A 20,805-nucleotide genomic window follows, 5' to 3' on the forward strand; every position below is an offset into this window, starting at 1 on the left:
CCTCCCAAAGTGATGGGATTACAGGCATGAGCCACTGCACCCAGTCTGTTTTTGTTTTTTGTTTTATGTTTTTTGTTGTTGAGATAGTACCTCACTATGTTGTCCAGAATGGTCTCAAAGTCCTGGGCTTAAATGCTGTCACCTCAGTCTCCTGTATAGCTGGGATTACAGGCATGCATCATCACACATGGCAAGAAAAACTGTTTGAAAGCCAGCAAATGATAACTTTTTATGAAAGCTATAAGATGGGGCCGGGCGCGGTGGCTCAAGCCTGTAATCCCAGCACTTTGGGAGGCCGAGACGGGTGGATCACGAGGTCAGGAGATCGAGACCATCCTGGTGAACATGGTGAAACCCCGTCTCTACTAAAAAATACAAAAAACTAGCCGGGCGAGGTGGCGGCGCCTGTAGTCCCAGCTACTCGGGAGGCTGAGGCAGGAGAATGGTGTGAACCCGGGAGGCGGAGCTTGCAGTGAGCTGAGATCCGGCCACTGCACTCCAGCCTGGGCGACAGAGCCAGACTCAGTCTCAAAAAAAAAAAAAAAAAAAAAAAAAAAAAAAAAAAGAAAGCTATAAGATGTACTTCTGTTTGTCTGTCTGTATGTCTATATGTGCTATGTTTATGTGACAATTTTTGATAAATAAAACTAGCTTTAAATTTGTTAGTAAAATAAAGGCTGTGTGTGGTGTCTCATGCCTATAATCCCAGTACTTTTGGAAGCTGAGGATCACTTGAGCCCGGGTGTTTAAGACCAGCCTGAGCAACATAGTGAGATTTTTTTTTTTTTTTTTTGAGATGGAATTTCGCTCTTATTGCCCAGGCTGGAGTGCAATGGTGTGATCTCTGCTCACCGCAACCTTCGCCTCATGGGTTCAAGCAATTCTCCTGCCTCAGCCTCCCAAGTAGCTGGCATTACAGGCACACACCACCATGCTCAGCTAATTTTGTATTTTTAGTAGAGACATGGTTTCTCCATGTTGGTCAGGGTGGTCTCAAACTCCCGACCTTCAGTGATCCGCCCGCCTCAGCTTCCCACAGTGTTGGGATTATAGGTGTGACCTACCGCTCCCGGCCAAAATAAAATAAAATAAAATAAATTATTAAGTCATATTATGTTAAATTAAGTAACAGATAATCACAAAATGTCTGAGTCATTTCTAAGTAAGTTAAAATACTGAAACATTAATTATTAAACATAAGTTTTATACTTTGGCATCTTATTTATATGCAATATAGAAAACTTAAATATATTTAGATAGATCTCTTAATAAACAAAAATTGGGCTGATTGTGGTGACTCACACCTGTTATTTTGTGAGGCTAACACAAGTGAATAACTGTAGCCCAGGAGTTCAACCAGGGAGGCCGAGGTTGCAGTGAGCCGAGATGGTGCCACTGCACTCCAGCCTGGGTGACGGAGACTCCATCTCAAAACAAACAAACAAACAAACAAACAAAAAACCTACTAGATATAAAAGAAACAATTCTGTATACAAGTGTATAAACAAAAGCAAGATATATTTTTGGCAAGGAAAGTTGTAAAAGCATGTAAAAGTGTTGAGAAAAAAATAATTTTTTCTATTTTACAAGTTACTTAAAGTTTGTTTCAATTGGAAGGAATAAAGATATAGATAAAACTAAATGGATACATAAGTTGGGAAGAGAAAGGGAATAGAAAAAGATTCTGTGGGGAACTGGCTGGGTTGAAAATCATGGCATGGGTACGAGCAGAGTCTGCAGTGCAGGAGTTGATATCCCGGCTACTGCCAGTAGAGCTCTGCCACCAGACAGAAGGTTTCCATCCCTCATTATCCCCGAGGATGCCTCAGGAATACCTGAGGCAGGTCCAGACCAAAGCAGCTCAATGTCCAGATGCTGTGGTAGCTCAAACTGACCCAAAGAAGTTGAAAAGGAAGGACAGGCCGGGCGCGGTGGCTCAAGCCTGTAATCCCAGCACTTTGGGAGGCCGAGATGGGCGGATCACGAGGTCAGGAGATCGAGACCATCCTGGTTAACACGGTGAAACCCCGTCTCTACTAAAAAATACAAAAAAACTAGCCGGGCTATGTGGCGGGCGCCTGTAGTCCCAGCTACTCGGGAGGCTGAGGCAGGAGAATGGCGTAGACCTGGGAGACGGAGCTTGCAGTGAGCTGAGATCTGGCCACTGCACTCCAGCCTGGGCGACAGAGCAAGAGCAAGACTCTGTCTCAAAAAAAAAAAAAAAAAAAGAAAGAAAAGAAAAGGAAGGACAGGCACAGTGGATCATGCCTGTAATCCCAACACTTTGGGAGGCCAAGGCGGGCGGATCACCTGAGGTGAGGAGTTCAAAACCAGCCTGGGCAACATGGTGAAACTCCGTCTCCACTAAAAATACAATAACTAGCTACGCATGGTGGTGGGCGCCTGTAGTCCCAGCTACTCAGGAAGCTGAGGCAGGAGAATCACTTGAACCCAGGAGGCAGAGATTGCAGTGAGCTGAGATCGTGCCACTGCATTCCAGCCTGGGCGACAAGAGCAAAACTGCATCTCAAAAAAAAAAAACAAGTTGAAAGCAAGGTGTGAATGTTTCTCTTTTAGGATGCCAACCTGCCCCTGAAGGTTATTCCCCAACACTTCAGTGGCAACATCAAGTGGCACTGTTTTCAACGTAAGACAGAATGTGTACAAACATAGAAGTCGCTGGAAATCATGACAGTTGGATAGTAATGTGACTATGCCAAAATCTCAAGATGAAGAAGGCTGGAAGAAATTTTGTCTGGATGAAAGTTTACGTGCTGGTGTGGTCACTGACAGCTACACATGAAAGTCCTGGAATTGATTATGTACAAATTGGTTTTCTTCCCTTGGTTAGCAGATGAATCAGACAACAGTAGCTACTATCTTGGAATATCTGAGTAATTGGTTTGGAGAGACTTTACTTTGGATTTGAGAAGATGGCCTTATTGGCTTGCCTTGAAAAACCTTTACTAAATGAGGTTCATTCACTGATTCGGCAGCTTGCAAGAAGGTGCTCTGAAGTGTGAGGCTCTTAGTGGATAGCAAAGATGATGAGAAGGTTCCTGCTTTGAATTTATGTACTTCTGTATGTATGTATGTATGTATTTTATTATTTTATTTTTTTGAGATGGAGTTTCGCTCTTGTTGCCCAGGATGGAGTGCAATGGTGCAATCTCGGCGCACCGCAACCTCCACCTCCCAGGTTCAAGCGGAGTCTTGCTCTGTCACCCAGGCTGGAGTGCAGTGGCCAGATCTCGGCTCACTGAAGCTCCGCCTCCCGGGTTTACGCCATTCTCCTGCCTCATCCTCCCGAGTAACTGGGACTACAGGTGCCTGCCACCACGCCCGGCTAGTTTTTTTGTATTTTTTAGTAGAGACGGGGTTTCACCGTGTTAGCCAGGATGGTCTTGCTGGGACTTCCCTAAGGTCTTACACCTACTATTAAAGAAAGGAATGAGTGAGCCAACTTAAAGGAATATTCACATATAGAGTTAAAATGTTAAGCCGCTACAAGTGTAAAAATAAATAGGATTGCCTGCAGTGGTAACTAGTATCTGTGCAGTGTATTCCAGTTTAAAACGTGATCTCACATCCGTTAGGTCACATAATGTTCTCAAAGCACAGGCAACCTTTGCCTCCATTTTACTGGAAGTAAAACAAGCAGGAATGTGGATTTTTTTTTTAAAGGCTACCCAAGTGAAGCAGTGGGACTGAAGAAGAAACAAAGAAATCTGTAACTGGTTGTGATCAATGAGTTGTAAACACCACTGCACTAGGACAAGCCTGTGCTTTTTTTTTTTTTTTTTTTTTTTTTTTTTTTTTTTTTATGCAGTCTTTAAAAATAGCGAAATTTGGCCGGGTGCGGTGGCTTACGCCTGTAATCCCAGCACTTTGGGAATCCCTGGGCGGGCGGATCACAAGGTCAAGAGATCCAGACCATCCTGGCTAACACGGTGAAACCTCGTCTCTACTAAAAATACAAAAAATTAGCCGGGCGCGGTGGCGGGCGCCTGTAGTCCCAGCTACTTGGGAGGCTGAGGCAGGAGAATGGCGTGAACCCGGGAGGCAGAGCTTGCAGTGAGCCAAGATCGCCCGCATGCACTCCAGCCTGGGTGACAGAGTGAGACTCCGCCTCAAAAAAAAAACACACAAAAAAATTAGCCGGGTATGGTGGCGGGCGCCTGTAGTCCCAGCTATTCGGGAGGCTGAGGCAGGAGAACCGCATGAACCTGGGAGGTGGAGCTTTTAGTGAGCCGAGATCGCACCACTGCACTCCAGCTTGGGCGACAGTGAGACTCCATCTCAAAAAAAAAAAAAAAAAAAAAATTAAGCGGGCGTAGTGGTGGGTGTCTGTAATTCCAGTTACTCGGGAGGCCAAGGCAGGAGAATCGCTTGAACCCGGGAGATGGAGTTTGCGGTGAGCCTAGATCACGCCATTGCACTCCAGCCTGGGTGAAAACAGTGAGACTCCGTCTTAAAAAAAAAAAAAAAAGCGAAATTTGATCTGTCTGGATCTGCGAAAAATAATCCTAAAGTGCTCTTGAAAAAAAAAAATGCCACTGAGACACACAAATGGAGAACCAAGAAATACAAATGGACTTACAACCAAGGCTACATTAGGTTCGCAACACATCACAACACTCTGCACTGGGTGAAAGTACAGTGACTTCAGTGACATGGGTCAGTCCCAGATACTCAAAACAAAAATGAAGTTGGTTCTATCATTTGGAACATTTTTGCTGGACGTAGTGCTGGCACGACTCGAACGACTTGTTTTGAACAAGTGGATCATGCACTTTTTTTTTTTTTTTTTGAGACGAGTTTTTGCTCTTGTCGCCCAGGCTGGATGGAGTGCAGTGGCGCGATCTCGGCTCGCCGCAACCTCCGCCTTCCGGGTTCAAGCGATTCTCCTGCCTCAGCCTCCCAAGTAACTGGGACTACAGGCGCCTGCCACCACGCTCGGCTAATTTTTGCATTTTTAGTAGAGACGGGGTTTCACCATGTTGGCCAGGATAGTCTCAATCTCCTGACTTCGTGACCCGCCCGCCTCGGCCTCCTAAAGTGCTGGGATTACAGGCGTGAGCCACCGCGCCCGGCCTAAGGGTCAATGCACTTTTTTTGCAAAGTCTGATAATTGCACTTGTGAGAGCGCACACACTTGCCTGTGTGATGCACTCCTAGCTCTAGGAGTTGGCTTCATACCATCCGACGGCATTTGCTCTGTGACTGCCTACGGGTTGGGGTACCGTTGCCTCCCCGAACCTGCCACTTCGTTGCAGGCTTCGTGTCTCTCAAAGCCACGCAGGAACATTGCCCAGGTTCCTGCACCCACCCAAATTCTAAAAGGAGGAAGGAGGAGGGCGGAGGGTGACATCGCGCATGCGCGTCAGCGCACGCAAGCGCAGCCTCTCTCCTTCCTGATCGCCTCGCGCTCCCACCCCACCTGAGAGCAAAGGAGGGAAGCGATTGGGCACGCTAGTTGCCCATCAGACCAGGCTCTCTTCTCCCTCAACACAATTGGCAGACGGGGAAAAGGCCGGTCCGCCGAGATCTTCCTACCCCTTGGAGACTCAGTGCCACCGCGGAAGCAGCTATTGGCGGAGGCCAGAGGCCGCGACTGCTCACTTCCGGCGCGGGCCTAGAGGATTTCTCCACCTCCCTCGCCCTAGCCCTCGCCCTCCGCCTTTCCACCCCCCGCCCTTCCACCATGGCTACCTCTGTGTGGTGTGGGGAGACGCTGGTCCTCCCTGTCCTCCCATAGCGCTTATTGCCTCACCCTCACCCCCTAGGGGCCGGATCCAAAGGCGCTTCACTTCCCAAGCCTTGGGGCATCAGCCAGGAAGGTTTCCTACCTCCTACTTCAGGGGCAGGACTCCTCTTTCCCCCCCAACGGGGAAAAGAGGCAGAAACTTAGGGTTTTCCCTCCTTTTCTTAGGGTCAGACGCTCTTAGGGTCCACTTCTTCAGGGGTGGAAGCCTCTCCTACCCTTCCCATAGGGGCACAGGCTTTTATCCCACTGTACTTCGGAGCCAGCGGCTTTCCCTCAGCACTGCCACCCCAAAGTCAGGACCCAGAGGACTCTGCCTTCGCCCCCAACGCAGGCGCGGCCTTTTGGAGAGGAGGGAGGAGTGGAGAGGACAGGGGCCCTTGCTCTCCCCTCCCCAACTTGTGCCTCTTGTCCCCCAGTCCCTGGCAATCCAGAGTTCCCGATATCTAGGACTTTCCATCCATCCACTCCCTGACCTTTTCCCGTCTCCTGGCTGCAGCCATGGAGTTGCAGAAGGGAAAAGGGGCAGCAGCAGCAGCAGCAGCTGCTTCGGGAGCAGCGGGAGGTGGAGGAGGAGGAGCGGGAGCAGGAGCACCAGGAGGGGGGAGGCTGCTACTTTCAACCAGTTTGGATGCCAAGGATGAGTTAGAGGAGGTAGGTGTGGGGGGAGGGAAGGGAGTTAAGAAATTGGGTTTTGGAGGGATACTGGAGCGGATACCGGGTGGGGGGACGAGGGGGGCGGGGGAGGAGGCTTTCAAGTTTTTTTCTGAAGCAACACAAACACTGCTCCAGCTTCCTGCTCCTGAAGGAAGAAGTGTGGGCCAACTTCCTGGACAGGTTGTCATAGTAACAGCAGCCACTAGTATGAAAATGGGTGGGGGGTGTTGGTGAAGGAAGGGATACAGCATCCAGATTTACCGAATTTATTTTTGATATTCCTTTCCACATACACACCACAGCTATTTTTACTATCAACCCTGTTTCAGACTTAGGTCAATATGTTGAGTTGAGATGTAATGTGTGTGTGTGTAGATGTTTGGGGGGCTGATAAGAGCGGGCAGTAGACCTTGGACCCTCCTGTTAGATGCTGTCATTGACTTCATGTACACACAACCAATTGCTAGTGATTTAACTGGGTATTTAGAATGAGTGAAGACTTAAGTGAGTAGTGTTTAGTTTGGTGGCATTAGCCACAGTAGTGGGGTGAATGGTACCTAGGGGACTCTCCTTCAGAACCAGATAGCACACACAGAGGAGAGAACACATCGCTTCTGAATAAGAAGGTGGAGTGAAGCAATGGAATGGACCTGAATGAGGACTTCAGGGGTCCTGATAGTTGCCCCTCCTGTCCTCTTACCCAGCTTCTTCATTCTGCCATCCCAGAGTTGATCATGTATACCTTTCCACTGCTACAAACGAGAATACGTACTTAAGAATATGAGATCTAGGCCAGGCGCGGTGGCTCACGCCTGTAATCCCAGCGCTTTGGGAGGCCAAGGCAGGCGGATCACAAGGTCAAGAGATCAAGACCATCCTGGCCAACATGGTGAAACCCCGTCTCTACTAGAAATACAAAAATTAGATGAGCATGGTGGCTCGTGCCTGCAATCCCAGCTATTGGGAGGCTGAGGCAGGAGAATCGCTTGAACCCGTGGGCAGAAGTTGCAGTAAGCCAATATCACGCCACTGCACTCCAGCCTGACGACAGAGCGAGAGACCCTGTCTCAAAAAAAAAAAAAAAAAAAAGAATATGAGATCCAGAACTGGGACATTGATTGCTTAACGATTTGTAAGGCCTAATATTCAACTCGTGGTTATCCAGGGATAGGATGAGTACATTAACAGGCCTTGGCTCTTCACTGGCCGTTTCCCTGCTTCTAACTTTGTCAGCTATTAGAGGGTGGGCAGGCAGACAGGTGAAATTCAGAATTTAGATTTGAAAAAATGGGTCAGATACAAGATCGTAGAACATATATGCAAAAATGAACTTTGTGAATCAGGAAGCAGCTTGATCCACCAGCAAATGTCTACTTACGGTCTGCCTTCCCATCATGCTTTTCCCTTGTAATTCTGTGGGCATTCAGGTAAATCAGAGTTTGTTTTCTGTTGTCTGTAGTTATCAGCTAAGGTAGATATAATTATGAATGTAAACAATGTATTCCCAAAACAAGTGAGAATGACTTTAAGACTGCCTGGCAATTGGTGTTATCTACTTTTTAAGAAATGGCCACTATCATTGTCAAGGCATTTCTTGATCCCTGTGTACTAGCACTGGAGCTGTAGAAGTATAGAATTCTTAGAGGCGTCATTGTGTCTCTGCTTTAATTCAATTCACTGAATAGTACAGCATCCTGTTCTTCTGAGCTGTGACGTGTTTGCTACTGAATGAAATGATGCGGCAGGAGGGGACCATCGAAGAGGGGAAGCATGCATTTTTTGACTTTCTTTATACTGAGAGTGAACTTTTCAGCTGTTTCCAGGGAAAGTGGGGAGGGAGGGTCTTTCTTTTTTTCTGATCTCCATAATGTGGTTGTTTTCCAGTATGTTTCATGGTCCCCCTTCTTTGCCGTTTGTCCTTTGCATTTGAATTTTCTCACAATACTTGCCACACTATTTTTTTTCCCTATGTGTGTGGTTCGGTTATCCCCACTAGACCAGAGGGTCTCTAAGGGCAGGACTTACTGGCTTCTTCCTCTGGGTCTCCCCACAGATCTCTGCACACCAAAGTTATGAAAACTTGGTGTTGATCAACTGACCTCTGCTTGTTCTGGCTTGGTTATTTTCCATCACAGACCTACCTATTGCCCAGGAACACAGAGGTAGTTTCCTGACCATGTATGCTTACTATGTGCTGGGTCTGATAGGAAAACAGGATGGAGGACATCCAAGGTCTACCTTTCAAAGCTTATCATCTCACAGCTTGAGTTAACACATCCACAAGGAAGGTAAAAAAAACAAAAACAACAAACAAAAAAACTGGTTAGAGTAGTGAAGAGACTGGGGTCATTATAATTGGGTGTGATTAGGAAAGACCTTTAGAGATTTGGAGTAGGAAGCACTGGTCAAGAGCATTCCAGGCAGGAACTCTTAACTCTTCTACCCTAGGGAACACTTGGTGTATCCTTTCTTCTCTTTGGCCCTGTTTTTCCCTTTGAAGGCGGAAGTCTTCTTGCCCATTCCCATCCCAGTTTGGGGAGGGAATGAGATAAAAATAGTGCCAGAGATTGAAGGAGTTTAGAACATGTAGTTCCTAATCTCATGAGCCTTGGTAGCTCCTGGTTTTTCTTCTGCCAAAGAGGGACCAACCACTTTTAAATCAGGCTGAAAGCAGGAGGCCCAAGAAGTCAGAGCATCCTCTTTTTTTTTTTTTTTTTTTTTGAGACAAGTGTCGCTCTGTCACCCAGGCTGGAGTGCAGTGGCATGATCTGGGCTCACTGCAAGCTCCGCCTCCCGGGTTCACGCCATTCTCCTGCCTCAGCCTCCCGAGTTGCTGGGACTACAGGGGCCCGCCACCACACCCAGCTAATTTTTTGCATTTTTAGTAGGGACGGGGTTTCACTGTGTTGGCCAGGATGGTCTCGATCTCCTGACCTCATGATCCGCCCACCTGGGCCTCCCAAAGTGTTGGGATTATAGGCATGAGTCAGCACACCTGGCCCCGCGTCCTCTTTTTTTAACTTTTTTTTTTGTTTTTTTGAGACGAAGTCTCCCTCTGTCGCCCAGGCTGGAGTGCAGTGACACGATCTTGGCTCCCTGCAACCTCCGCCTCCTGGGTTCAAGCAATTCTCCTGCCTCAGCCTCTAGAGTAGCTGGGATTACAGGCACCACCACGCCTGGCTAATTTTTATATTTTTAGTAGAGATGGGGTTTCACCATGTTGGCCAGGCTGGTCTCAAACTCCTGACCTCAGGTGATCCACCTTGGCCTCCCAAAGTGCTCGGCCTCCCAAAGTGCTGGGATTACAGGCATGAGCCACCACACCTGGCCAGAGCTTCCTCTTAAGCCCTGGATAGGTCTCAGGGTTGCATTTGGTAGAGGTATGTCCCTACCTGGTTTTCCCCAAGGAATAATTCATATCCATATGGGAGGAATCTCCAGGGAATGGACTTTGAGTCACTTCTAGTTTTTGTCCCCTTAAATCATAATTTCATATACTAGTGACTCATGGTTGTGGAATACTTTGAACCCAGCTTGTTCAGTAACTCCTTACCTGCATGAGTCCTTGGGGATTTTTTATTTTTTTTTTTAAGACAGAGTTTCCGTCTTGTTGCCCAGGCTGGAGTGCAATGGCGTGATCTCAGCTCACTGAAACCTCCACCTCCTGAGTTCAAGCGATTCTCCTGCCTCAGCCTCCCGAGTAGCTGGAATTATGGGTGCCCACCAGCATGCCCAGCTAATTTTTTTGTATTTTTAGTAGAGATGGGGTTTCACCATGTTGGCCAGGCTGGTCTCGAACTCCTGACCTCAGGTGATCCGCCCGCCTCAGCCTCCCAAAGTGCTGGGATTACAGGCAGGAGCCACTGTGCCCAGTCATCTTTGGCGATTTTATGAGTTAGACTGTATATTCCTTTTCTGAAGATGAGGAATTTAGGTTTTTTTTTTTTTAATTTTTTTTTTTTAATTTTTTTGAGATGGAGTCTCACTCCGTTGCCCAGACTGGAGTGCAGTGGCATGATCTCGGCTCATTGCAACCTCCACTTCCCAGATTCAAGTGATTTTCCTGCCTCAGCCTCCAGAGTAGCTGAGAGTATAGGCGTGCACCACCATGCCCGGCTAATTTTTTTGTGTTTTTAGTAGAGACGGGGTTTCATCATGTTGGGCAGGCTGGTCTTGAATTCCTGACCTGTGATCCTCCCACCTCGGCCTCCTAAAGTGCTGGGATTACAGGCATGAGCCACTGTGCCTGGCCAGAATTTAGTCTTTCAAGGCCACTGACTTCTCATAGGGAGCAGTATTTACTGTATGCTTTTTCTCTCTTTTTTCTTTTTTTTTTTTTTTTTGCAGACGGGGTCTTGCTCTGTCTCCCAGGCTGGAGTGTATTGGTGTGATCTCAGCTCACTGCAACCTCTGCCTCCTGGGTTCAAGTGATTCTCCTGCCTCAGCCTCCCAAGTAGCTGGGACTGCAGGCGTATACCACCACACCCAGTTAATTTTTGTATTTTTAGTGGAGATGGGGTTTCACCATATTGACCAGGCTGCTCTCGAACTCCTGACCTTGTGATCCACTCACCTTGGCTTCCCAAAGTGCTGGGATTATAGGCATGAACCACCACGCCCAGCCGTCCTTGGGGATTTTATGAGTTAGATTGTATCTTCTTTTTCTGAAGATGGGGAATTTAGGTTTTTTTGTTTTTGTTTTTGTTTTGTTTTTTTGAGGCAGAGTCTTGCCCCATCGCCCAGGCTGGAGTGCAATGGCACAATCTCAGCTCACTGCAAGCTCCGCCTCCCGGGTTCATGCCATTCTCCTGCCTCAGCCTCCCAAGTAGCTGGGACTACAGGCGCCTGCCACCACTCGCGGCTATTATTTTTGTATTTTTAGTAGAGACGGGGTTTCACTGTGTTAGCCTGGATGGTCTCGATCTCCTGACCTCATGATCTGCCCGCCTTGGCCTCCCAAAGTGCTGAGATTACAAGCGTGAGTCACAGTGCCTGGCCGGGAATTTAGTTTTTAAGGCCACTTGCCATAGGGAGCAGTATTTATGCTTTTTTTTTTTTTGGGAGATGGAATCTTGCTCCATCACCCAGGCTGGAATGCAGTGGCGCAACAGCTTCCTGCAACCTCCGCCTCCCGGGTTCAAGTGATTCTCCTGCCTCAGCCTCCCGAGTAGCTGGGACTGCAGGTGTGCACCACCACGCCCAGCTGATTTTTGTATTTTTAGTAGAGATGGAGTTTCACCATGTCGGCCAGACTACTCTCAGTCCTCGTGATTCACACTCCTCAGCCTCCCCAAATGCAGGGACTACACGTGTGAGCCACCGCACCCGGCCACTGTATGCTTTTTACCAGACTCTGTATCCACCTGGCTGAGGGAGGGGAAATGGAAAGGTTAGAGGAAATGGAAAGCTTGAGTCTCCAGCTTTGGGTATATACTGGCAAAGAGAAAGGCCTTCCCCCCTTTCTCCCCCATTTCATCTGCTGCTGCTGTCATGGAAACCATGGTCAGGTAGTCTTAGTATTAGAAAAATTAGTTCAGGAGCTCCTAGAGATTGTAAATATTTACTCAGCTCTCTAAGGTACTGTCATGGAGGGCTTACTCTGAACAGAGCCATTCTGCCAGCAATTGTTGGCATCTGAACCTATGATTTGATCTTTACTAAGAGCCTCTGAAGACTAGGGGAAAAGGGTTGCTATTACTTGATTGTAGGGATCTGGCTTCCTGTGGCTCTCTTTGAAGGGACATGGTCCTTTGTCACCCTGAATGATTTGTAATTAATTTTCCCATCCCTGTTTGGAAAAGTAATTTGTATAGTTCAGGAAGAGTAAAGTATCATTTATACTTCTCGTCTGTGAACAGAAAGGACTGGGCCTCATATTTTTTCCTCATTGCAGTTATCCACCCATCCAAATTCTGGACTCTCACTTTCTACAACCTTAGCTGGGCCTCTCTGTTCCAAGAGGCCACTTTTCTCCTTCACTGGGCAGTGACCCATAGAATTGACTCAGGCCTCTGAGCAGAACTCGTGGGAGCTAGGGAAGGGGCCTAGAGAAACTGTTCAACCCAAGGTCTCTCAGCCATAGATCATTGCCTGAGACTCAGCTAGCCCTTAGGTCTGTGTAGCCATCTTTGCAAAATCTGGTACAGGATACATCATTCAGGCCCCTCCCTCTCTCCTACCTTTTCATCTTGTCTCCTAGAAGACAGAAGTTTACAGAGAGTAGATAGGAGAGAAAGCTTTTTAGCCTGGTCAGGCATTCATGTCCTGTGGTAGGAGTTTTCAGGAATCTTTAAGGCCATCCCATTAGAATAGAAGTAGTGGCTGGGAGTGGAAAGATTTTAGTCCTCTAAATTTAGTTTTGCAATTGCTGAATTTCCCTCAAATTGAATAGTTTTTGTTCTGTTTGAGACAGGGTCTTGCTCTGTCATTCAGGCGGAGTGCAGTGGCGTGATCATGGCTCACTGCATCTGCAACCTCCTGGGCTCAAATGATCCACCCACTTCAGCCTCCCAAGTAGCTTTGACTAGAGGTACGCCACCACACCCAGCTAATTGTTAAACATTTTTTTTTGTAGAGACAGCATCTTCACTATGTTGCCCAGGCTGGTTTTGAAATCCTGTCTTCAAGTTATTCCTCCCCACCTTGGCCTCCCAAAGCGCTGAGATTACAGGCATGAGCCACCATGCCTGGCTGCAGATTGAATAGATTCTAATTTAACTGATGCTGTATGCTAGGTGTTTTCACATGTCATTTTGTTTAACCCTTACAGCAACCTTGTGATAGAGGCATTATCTCTGTTTTGAGGGGTTTTGAGTGGCTAAATTACCCAAGATTAGCCTAAGGCTGGCAAGTGGTAGAGGGTTCTTTCTATGTTATGCTTCCTGTCAGTTTGCTTATTAGCTAGCCGCTGTTTGATTTTGCTTGCCTTTCCTCTCCATTGATTCAGCAGAGATTTTTCCCTTTGATAGGAAAGAATATCTAGAATTTTAGAATGCTATGCCACTCCTTGTTCACCATCTCCTTCTCCTCTGAAACCGTTAACCTAGGCTGTGTACAGGGCTTCCCCCAGATCTCCTAGTAAGAACAATCTGAACCTAGCAGCTGGATGTGATTGATTCCCCAGTTCTTGATAACTATCTTGGGTAGAGAGGGATGATTTTTGAGACAGGGCCTCGCTTCGTCACCCAGGCTGGAGTTCAGTGGTGCAATCATGGTTTATTGCAGCCTACAGCTCTTGGGCTCAAGTGATCCTCCTGCCTCAGCCTCCCAAGTAGCTGGGACTACAGGTGCACACGACCATGCCTGGCTGATTTATTTAGTTTTTGTAGAGATGGTGCGGGGGATCTCATTCTGTTCCCCAGGCTAGTCTTGAACTCCTGGCCTCAAGTGATCTACCTGCCTCGGCCTCCCAAAGTACTGGGATTACAGGCATGAGCCACTGTGCCCGGCAAGTGGGATAAGATTTAAAAACAGAGGAAGCCCAGCCAGAGGGTTTTCCTTCCCTCCCCTTATCATATAGGAGATGGACTAGGTAATACTGGATCTCAGAGCTTGTGGGAGAGGTAGGCTGTGAGAGTCATAGCTCAGCTTTCATGTGACCTCACAGCTCCTTTTCACAAGTACACAGGTGCTTTTTATTCAGGCTGAGCTACCAATCTGACCTAATTTGGGGCATAGTCAGACCTGATACTAAGTTGTAATAAGTGGCTTGGGGCTTATTTTAGCTTGAAGTTTTGTAGCTGTGGCAGCTACAAACACTTGCCTTGCCTTACCACTCAGTTCTACCCTGTGCCACCTTATGCTCTTACACAGGATAGACATAGGCAACCTGAGGATAATGGTAAAGGAGAAGCATGATTGTCTTTCATTCTTTTTTTTTTTTTTTTGAGATGGAGTCTCGCTCTGTCACCCAGGCTGGAGTGCAGTGGCGAAATCTTGGCTCACTGCAACCTCTGCCTCCCAGATTCAAGCGATTCTCCTGCCTCAGCCTCCCGAGTAGCTGGGATTACAGGCGCATGCTATCACACCCAGCTAATTTTTCTATTTGTAGTAGAGACAGGGTTTCAACATGTTGGTCAGGCTGGTCTTGAACTCCTAACCTCATGATCCACCCACCCTCTGCCTCCCAAAGTGCTGGGATTACAGGCATGAGCCACCGCGCCCAGCCCAGTTGTCTTTCATTCTTCTTCTTCTTTTTTTTTTTTTTTTTTTTTAATTTTTTGAGACGGAGTCCCCTCTGTCGCTCAGGCTAGAGTGCAGTGTCACAATCTCCACTCACTGCAAGCTTTGCCTCCCAGGTTCACGCCATTCTCCTGCCTCGGCCTCCTGAGTAGCTGGGACTACAGGCACCCGCCACCACACCCGGCTAATTTTTTTTGTATTTTCAGTAGAGACGGGGTTTCACCGTGTTCACCAGGATGGTCTTGATCTCCTGACCTCGTGATCTGCCCACCTCGGCCTCCCAAAGTGCTGGGATTACAGGCATGAGCCACTGCGCCCGGCCATCTTTCATTCTTAAACCTCTATCCTATTATCCATCTTTGTCAGTTCCTCAAAATGATGCAATAGAACCACTTCTCAATAAGATACGTGGTGATGACCTCTAAGATCAGGTAGAAGTAAACCAGCCTTCCTTTGTCCTCCTTTTGCCAGAATAATTATCATTGGAAATTGGTTTTCCTTAAACAGTTTTTGTGTTAATCCTCAAGATAAAGTTTTAAAAGGACTCAGGAAATAGTTTAGGTGGTGATAATGGAGAGGTTCATTGACTTACGAGATACATTTTGTCAGTATCTTACCAATACTGCTTCTTCTGAACAGGGACCCATGACTAAGGTTCCCTTAGAATGTTGACCCCATGCCATGGTGGAGTTGAAACCAGAATGACTATTGGGTAGGCTTTAATGCAGCTATTTCCGTCCTTGTTTAGAGACCCTGGTAGGTTTTTGTTTTTTGTTTTTTGTTTTTTTTTTTGACAGAGTCTCTCTCTGTAGCCCAGACTGGAGTGCAGAGGTGCAATCTCGGCTTACTGCAACTTCCGACTCCCAGGTTCAAGCGATTCTTCTGCCTCAGCCTCCCGAGAAGCTGGGACTACAGGCTTGCGCCACCACACCTGGCTAGTTTTTGTATTTTTAGCAGAGATGGGGTTTTGTCATGTTGGCCAGGCTGGTCTCAAATTCCTGACCTCAAGTGATCCTCCCACCTCAGCCTCCCAAAGTGCTGGGATTACAGACATGAGCCACTGCGCCCAGCCCCTGGTAGGTTTTAGTTTGGCCTTTGGTGCTCTATTTTTCTTTCCTCACACTCTCATTGGTTTTTAAGTTTGTTTTTAACATTTTGGGGGGACGTTTCAAGTATAAAAAAGTAGAATAGTAAAATCTTCATGTAGCCATCACTCTGCTTCAGTACTTAACAGTAGATAGCAATCTTCTTTTATCTTCTTTCAGCTACCTCTATTACTTTGAAGCAAATCTAAGATATACAGTTTTATCTGTAAACATTTTATATAAAGTCTATAAGAAAAGGACTTTTTAAAAACATAATCATAGTATTTATATCATAACTAAAAACATTAACAATAATGTTCTCTTGCCCAGGCTGGAGTGCAGCAGTACCATCATAGCTCACTGCAGCCTTGCCCTCCTGGGCTCAAGCGATCCTCCCATCTCAGCCTCCTGAGTAGCTGGGACCACAGGCATGCAAAACCATGCTCAGCTAATTTTTTTCTTATTTATGGAGGTGGGGTCTCCCTATATTGCCCAGGCTGGTCTCGAACTCCTGCGCTCAAGCAGTCCTCCTGCCTCCCAAAGTGATGGGATTGCAGGCATGAGCCACCACGCCCGGCTGGAGTTTTGCTCTGGTTGCACAGGCTGGAGTGCAATGATGTGATCTCGGCTCACCTCAACCTCTGCCTCCCGGGTTCAAGCAATTCTCCTGCCTCAGCCTTCCGAGTAGCTGGGATTACAGGCATGTGCTACCATGAGGATATAACTATAAATATAAATATGCCCAGCTAATTTTTATATTTTCAGTAGAGACGGGGTTTCTCCATATTGGTCAGGCTGGTCTCGAACTCCCCACCTCTGGTGATCCAGCCCCCTCAGCCTTCCAAAGTGCTGGGATTACAGGTGTGAACCACCGCACCCAGCTGATTTTTGTATTTTTTGTAGAGACAGGGTTTCACCATGTTGGCCAGGCTGGTCTCGACGAGACTCCTGAACTCGGGTGATCCACCCACCTCAGCCTCCCAAAGTGCTGGGATTACAGGCGTGAGCCACTGCATCTGGCCTGGCCTAAGTCCCTTTTATTTTATTTTATTTTTAAAAATTTATTATTATTATTATTATTATTTTGAGACTCTTGCTCTGTCACTCAGGCTGGAGTGCAGTTGCACGATGTCTGCTCACTGCAACCTCCGCCTCCCGAGTTCAAGCAGTTCTCTTGCCTCAGCTTCCTCCTCCTGAGTAGCTGGGATTATAGGCACATGCCACCATGCCTGGCTACTTTTTTGTATTTTTAGTAGAGACAGAGTTTCACCGTGTTGGTCAGGCTGGTCTTGAACTCCTGACCTTGTGATTCACACACCTTGGCCTCCCAAAGTGCTGGGATTGCAGGTGTGAGCCACCATACCCGGCCTATTTTATTTTTTTGAGACAGGGTCTCGCTCTGTCACCCAGGCTGGAGTGCAATGGCGCGATCTCTGCTCACTGTAGCCTCTGCCTCCCGGGTTCCAGCATTTCTCCTGCCTCAGCCTCCCAGGTACCTGGGATTACAGACACGTGCCACTGCGCCCAGCTAATTTTTGTATTTTCATGTAATACAATATAATGCCTATGTAAGTAGAATGCTGTCCCTGCAGCCACTGCTGCTGCTGTTCAGTAGAGACAGGGTTTCACCATGTTGGCCAGGCTGGTCTGGAACTCCTGACCTCAGGTGATCTGCCCCCCTCAGTCTCCTAAAGTGCTAGGATTACAGGCGTGAGGCACCACCCCTGGCCCTAAGTCTCTTTTTTTTTTTTTTTTTTTTTTTTGAGACGGAGTCTCGCGCTGTGTCACCCAGGCTGGAGTGCAGTGGCGCGATCTCGGCTCACTGCAAGCTCCGCCTCCCGGGTTCACGCCATTCTCCTGCCTCAGCCTCCGAGTAGCTGGGACTACAGGCGCCCGCCACCACGCCCGGCTAGTATTTTGTATTTTTAGTAGAGACGGGGTTTCACCATGTTAGCCAGGATGGTCTCGATCTCCTGACCTCGTGATCCACCCGCCTCGGCCTCCCAAAGTGCTGGGATTACAGGCTTGAGCCACCGCGCCCGGCCTAAGTCTCTTAATATATAGGTTTCCTTCACTTTTTTTCTTGTGATTTATGTGTTAAAAAAATGAGGTCACCTGTTACGGTTTCCACATTTTAGATTTTGCTGGTTATATCCTCATGGTGACTTTGTTAGTAAACTGGCAGTTACATCAACAGGCATGATCAGGTTTGAATTGTTAAACTTTTAGGGGCCCAGAAGTACTTTTTTTTTTTTTTTTTTTTTTTTTTTTTTGAGACGGAGTCTCGCTCTGTGGCCCAGGCTGGAGTGCAGTGGCCGGATCTCAGCTCACTGCAAGCTCCGCCTCCCGGGTTCACGCCATTCTCCGGCCTCAGCCTCCCGAGTAGCTGGGACTACAGGCGCTGCCACCTTGCCCGGCTATTTTTTGTATTTCTTAGTAGAGACGGGGTTTCACCGTGTTAGCCAGGATGGTCTCGATCTCCTGACCTCGTGATCCGCCCATCTCGGCCTCCCAAAGTGCTGGGATTACAGGCTTGAGCCACCGCGCCCGGCCCCCAGAAGTACTTCTTAAGTGGTGTTACGGCACACTGTTCATTTTTTCTCACCCCTTCCCAGAGATTGGAAAGGTGTATGAGCATTGTGACATCGATGACTGCTGGTGTCTCCGAGAGAGAAGCCAATGATGCCCTCAATGCCTATGTAAGTAGAATGCTATCCCTGCAGCCACTGCTGCTGCTGTGAAAGTCTTGAAACATGGTCAAAAAGATGGGAAGACTAAGTGGTTGGGGGTAGGGGACTGAAGTTCATCAAGTCTTGGCTCCCTGAATCAAATTTCTCAATTCTTCTCTCTTACTGTGGGAGCCTATCTCTTGGAGACTTGGGCATCTTTCAGTATAGCTTTTTATTTTTATAGCAATGTGGTCTCACTATGTTGCCCAGGCTGGAATGCAGTGATTATTCACCGGCATGATTATAATGCACTATAGCCTTGAACTCCTGGGCTCAAGCAATCCTTCTGCCTCGGCCTCTGGAGTAGCTGGGACCACAGGTGTGCACCACCACACCTGTTGTCCTTATCTCTCTTCTTTTTTTTTTTTTTGAGACAGAGTCTCGCTCTGCCGCCCAGGCTGGAGTGCAGTGGCGTGATCTTGGCTCACTGCAAGCTCCGCCTCCCGGGTTCACGCCATTCTCCTGCCTCAGCCTCCCGAGTAGCTGAGACTACAGGCGCCCGCCACCTCGCCCGGCTAGTTTTTTTGTATTTTTTAGTAGAGACGGGGTTTCACTGTGTCAGCCAGGATGGTCTCGATCTCCTGACCTCGTGATCCGCCCGTCTCGGCCTCCCAAAGTGCTGTGATTACAGGCTTGAGCCACCGCGCCCGGCCCTCTCTTCTTTTTTAAAAAATCTCTTTTAAGAGAAGGAAATCATCAGATTTAAAAGTTGATTATTCTCCTTTGCATCTTCCTTAGGAGTCCCATGTTTTCTGGGAGAAACTGAGTTTGAGAACTTACTGCCTTTGAATGACAACTAGTTTGTTTTCCTTTCTCATATTCCAGGTGTGCAAAGGCCTCCCCCAGCATGAAGAAATCTGCCTAGGTCTGTTTACTCTCATCCTCACTGAACCTGCCCAAGCCCAGAAGGTAAGGCACCCTGCTCTGGACCCATAAACCCTCCTCATATATGATCCAGGATATGGTGGAACTTACAGTTTAACTGGGGTAGTATGAGACTCTTTGACCAGAGCTGGATCACCTTGTTCTCTAAATATAGTTATAAGTCCCTTTTTACTCAGTGAATTTGTCATTCTCTGATTAAAGTCCCCTCTCTCTCTCCAGATTCTGAAGCTAAATGGCAGTCATGAAGGTGGAAAAACACATAGAGGTTTTTTTTTTTTGTTTTTTTTTTTTTTTGAGACGGAGTCTCGCTCTGTCGCCCAGGCTGGAGTGCAGTGGCCGGATCTCAGCTCACTGCAAGCTCTGCCTCCCGGGTTTATGCCATTCTCCTGCCTCAGCCTCCCGAGTAGCTGGGACTACAGGCGCCCGCCACCTCGCCCGGCTAGTTTTTTGTATTTTTTTAGTAGAGACGGGGTTTCACCGGGTTAGCCAGGATGGTCTCGATCTCCTGACCTTGTGATCCGCCCGTCTCGGCCTCCCAAAGTGCTGGGATTACAGGCTTGAGCCACCGCGCCCGGCCAACACATAGAGTTTTAAATTTTAAATTTATGAGGCAAGGCTAAAAGGGTTGGGATTTAATCCAGGGAATAGAAGAGAACAATTGTAACCAAGTCCATGAGAGTTCTTATTCAGAAGAGCATGGCCTGTAGTTTGCAGATTCTGCCATTGGCAGGTGAAGAGAAAACAGGTTTAAATTTTTAGTAGGTAGGATTTAGATGAGACAGCTTAATGTTACATGATTGATACAGTAAATAATATAGTGGTTAGGAGAACACTGGAATATACTGGAGTCAGACTTTCTGAGGAATATTATATGAAAACTAGTTTGGGGTTCTTCACAAACTGAAGAGTCCCCTTTATGTGGAATGGTTCAGGTAGGTTCCCTCCTTGAGGTGAGGGACTAGGCAGGGTGATCTCTTTGAATTCTGTTCTTTTTATTTATTTTGAGATGAAGTATTGCTCTGTTGCTCAGGGTGGAGTGCAGTGGCCTGATCTCGGCCCACTGCAACCTCTGCCTCTCAGGTTCAAGCGATTCTCCTGCCTCAGCCTCCCGAGTAGCTAGGATTACAGGCGCATGCCACCATGCCCAGCTAATTTTTGTATTTTTAGTAGATACGGGGTTTCGCCATGTTGGCCAGGCTAATCTCGAACTCCTGACTTTAGATGATCCACCCACCTCGCCCTCTTAAAGTGCTGGGATTACAGATGTGAGCCACCACACCTGGCCTGTTGTTTTTAAAATAAAGTAGCAAAATTCTGTCTTTTGCCTCTCCAAATTTCCCCTGTCTAGCAACGCTCTGTCCTTTGAGTCTTGGTATAATGAGTTAAGGTATGTATCTGTTATCTGGCATTAACTATATGACACTAAGAAGAGCTTGGAATGGGGGAATTAACATTTCATTGGTTCTTCTCTGAATAAAGGTGATGTAGAGGGAAACAAACATGC

General features: G+C 47.4%; 2 protein-coding genes and 1 pseudogene across 6 annotated transcripts in view; 2 read left to right on the top strand and 1 right to left on the bottom strand.

Annotated features, from left to right (window-relative positions):
- Positions 1 to 20,805, bottom strand: part of S100A16 (S100 calcium binding protein A16) — a 193,344-nt gene that overhangs the window by 111,442 nt on the left and 61,097 nt on the right. The gene's annotated exons all lie outside the window — the stretch shown is intronic.
- LOC126952769 (gem-associated protein 2-like) lies at positions 1,821 to 5,444 on the top strand (annotated as a pseudogene).
- Positions 5,550 to 20,805, top strand: part of INTS3 (integrator complex subunit 3) — a 48,390-nt gene continuing 33,134 nt past the window's right edge. Inside the window, exons 1-4 of one of the 4 annotated variants that reach the window (XM_050752584.1) lie at positions 5,550 to 6,418; positions 15,415 to 15,678; positions 18,303 to 18,386; positions 19,242 to 19,325. In XM_050752584.1, coding sequence (XP_050608541.1) covers positions 6,266 to 6,418; positions 15,415 to 15,678; positions 18,303 to 18,386; positions 19,242 to 19,325 — 585 coding nt within the window. In that variant the 5' untranslated portion in view covers positions 5,550 to 6,265. The remainder of the gene's footprint in view (positions 6,419 to 15,414; positions 15,679 to 18,302; positions 18,387 to 19,241; positions 19,326 to 20,805) is intronic. The other 3 variants (XM_050752595.1, XM_050752605.1, XM_050752616.1) reach the window with 3 other exon arrangements.

This window comes from Macaca thibetana, chromosome 1, assembly GCF_024542745.1.
Source record: "Macaca thibetana thibetana isolate TM-01 chromosome 1, ASM2454274v1, whole genome shotgun sequence".
In the NCBI taxonomy this organism is placed as follows: domain Eukaryota; kingdom Metazoa; phylum Chordata; class Mammalia; order Primates; family Cercopithecidae; genus Macaca; species Macaca thibetana.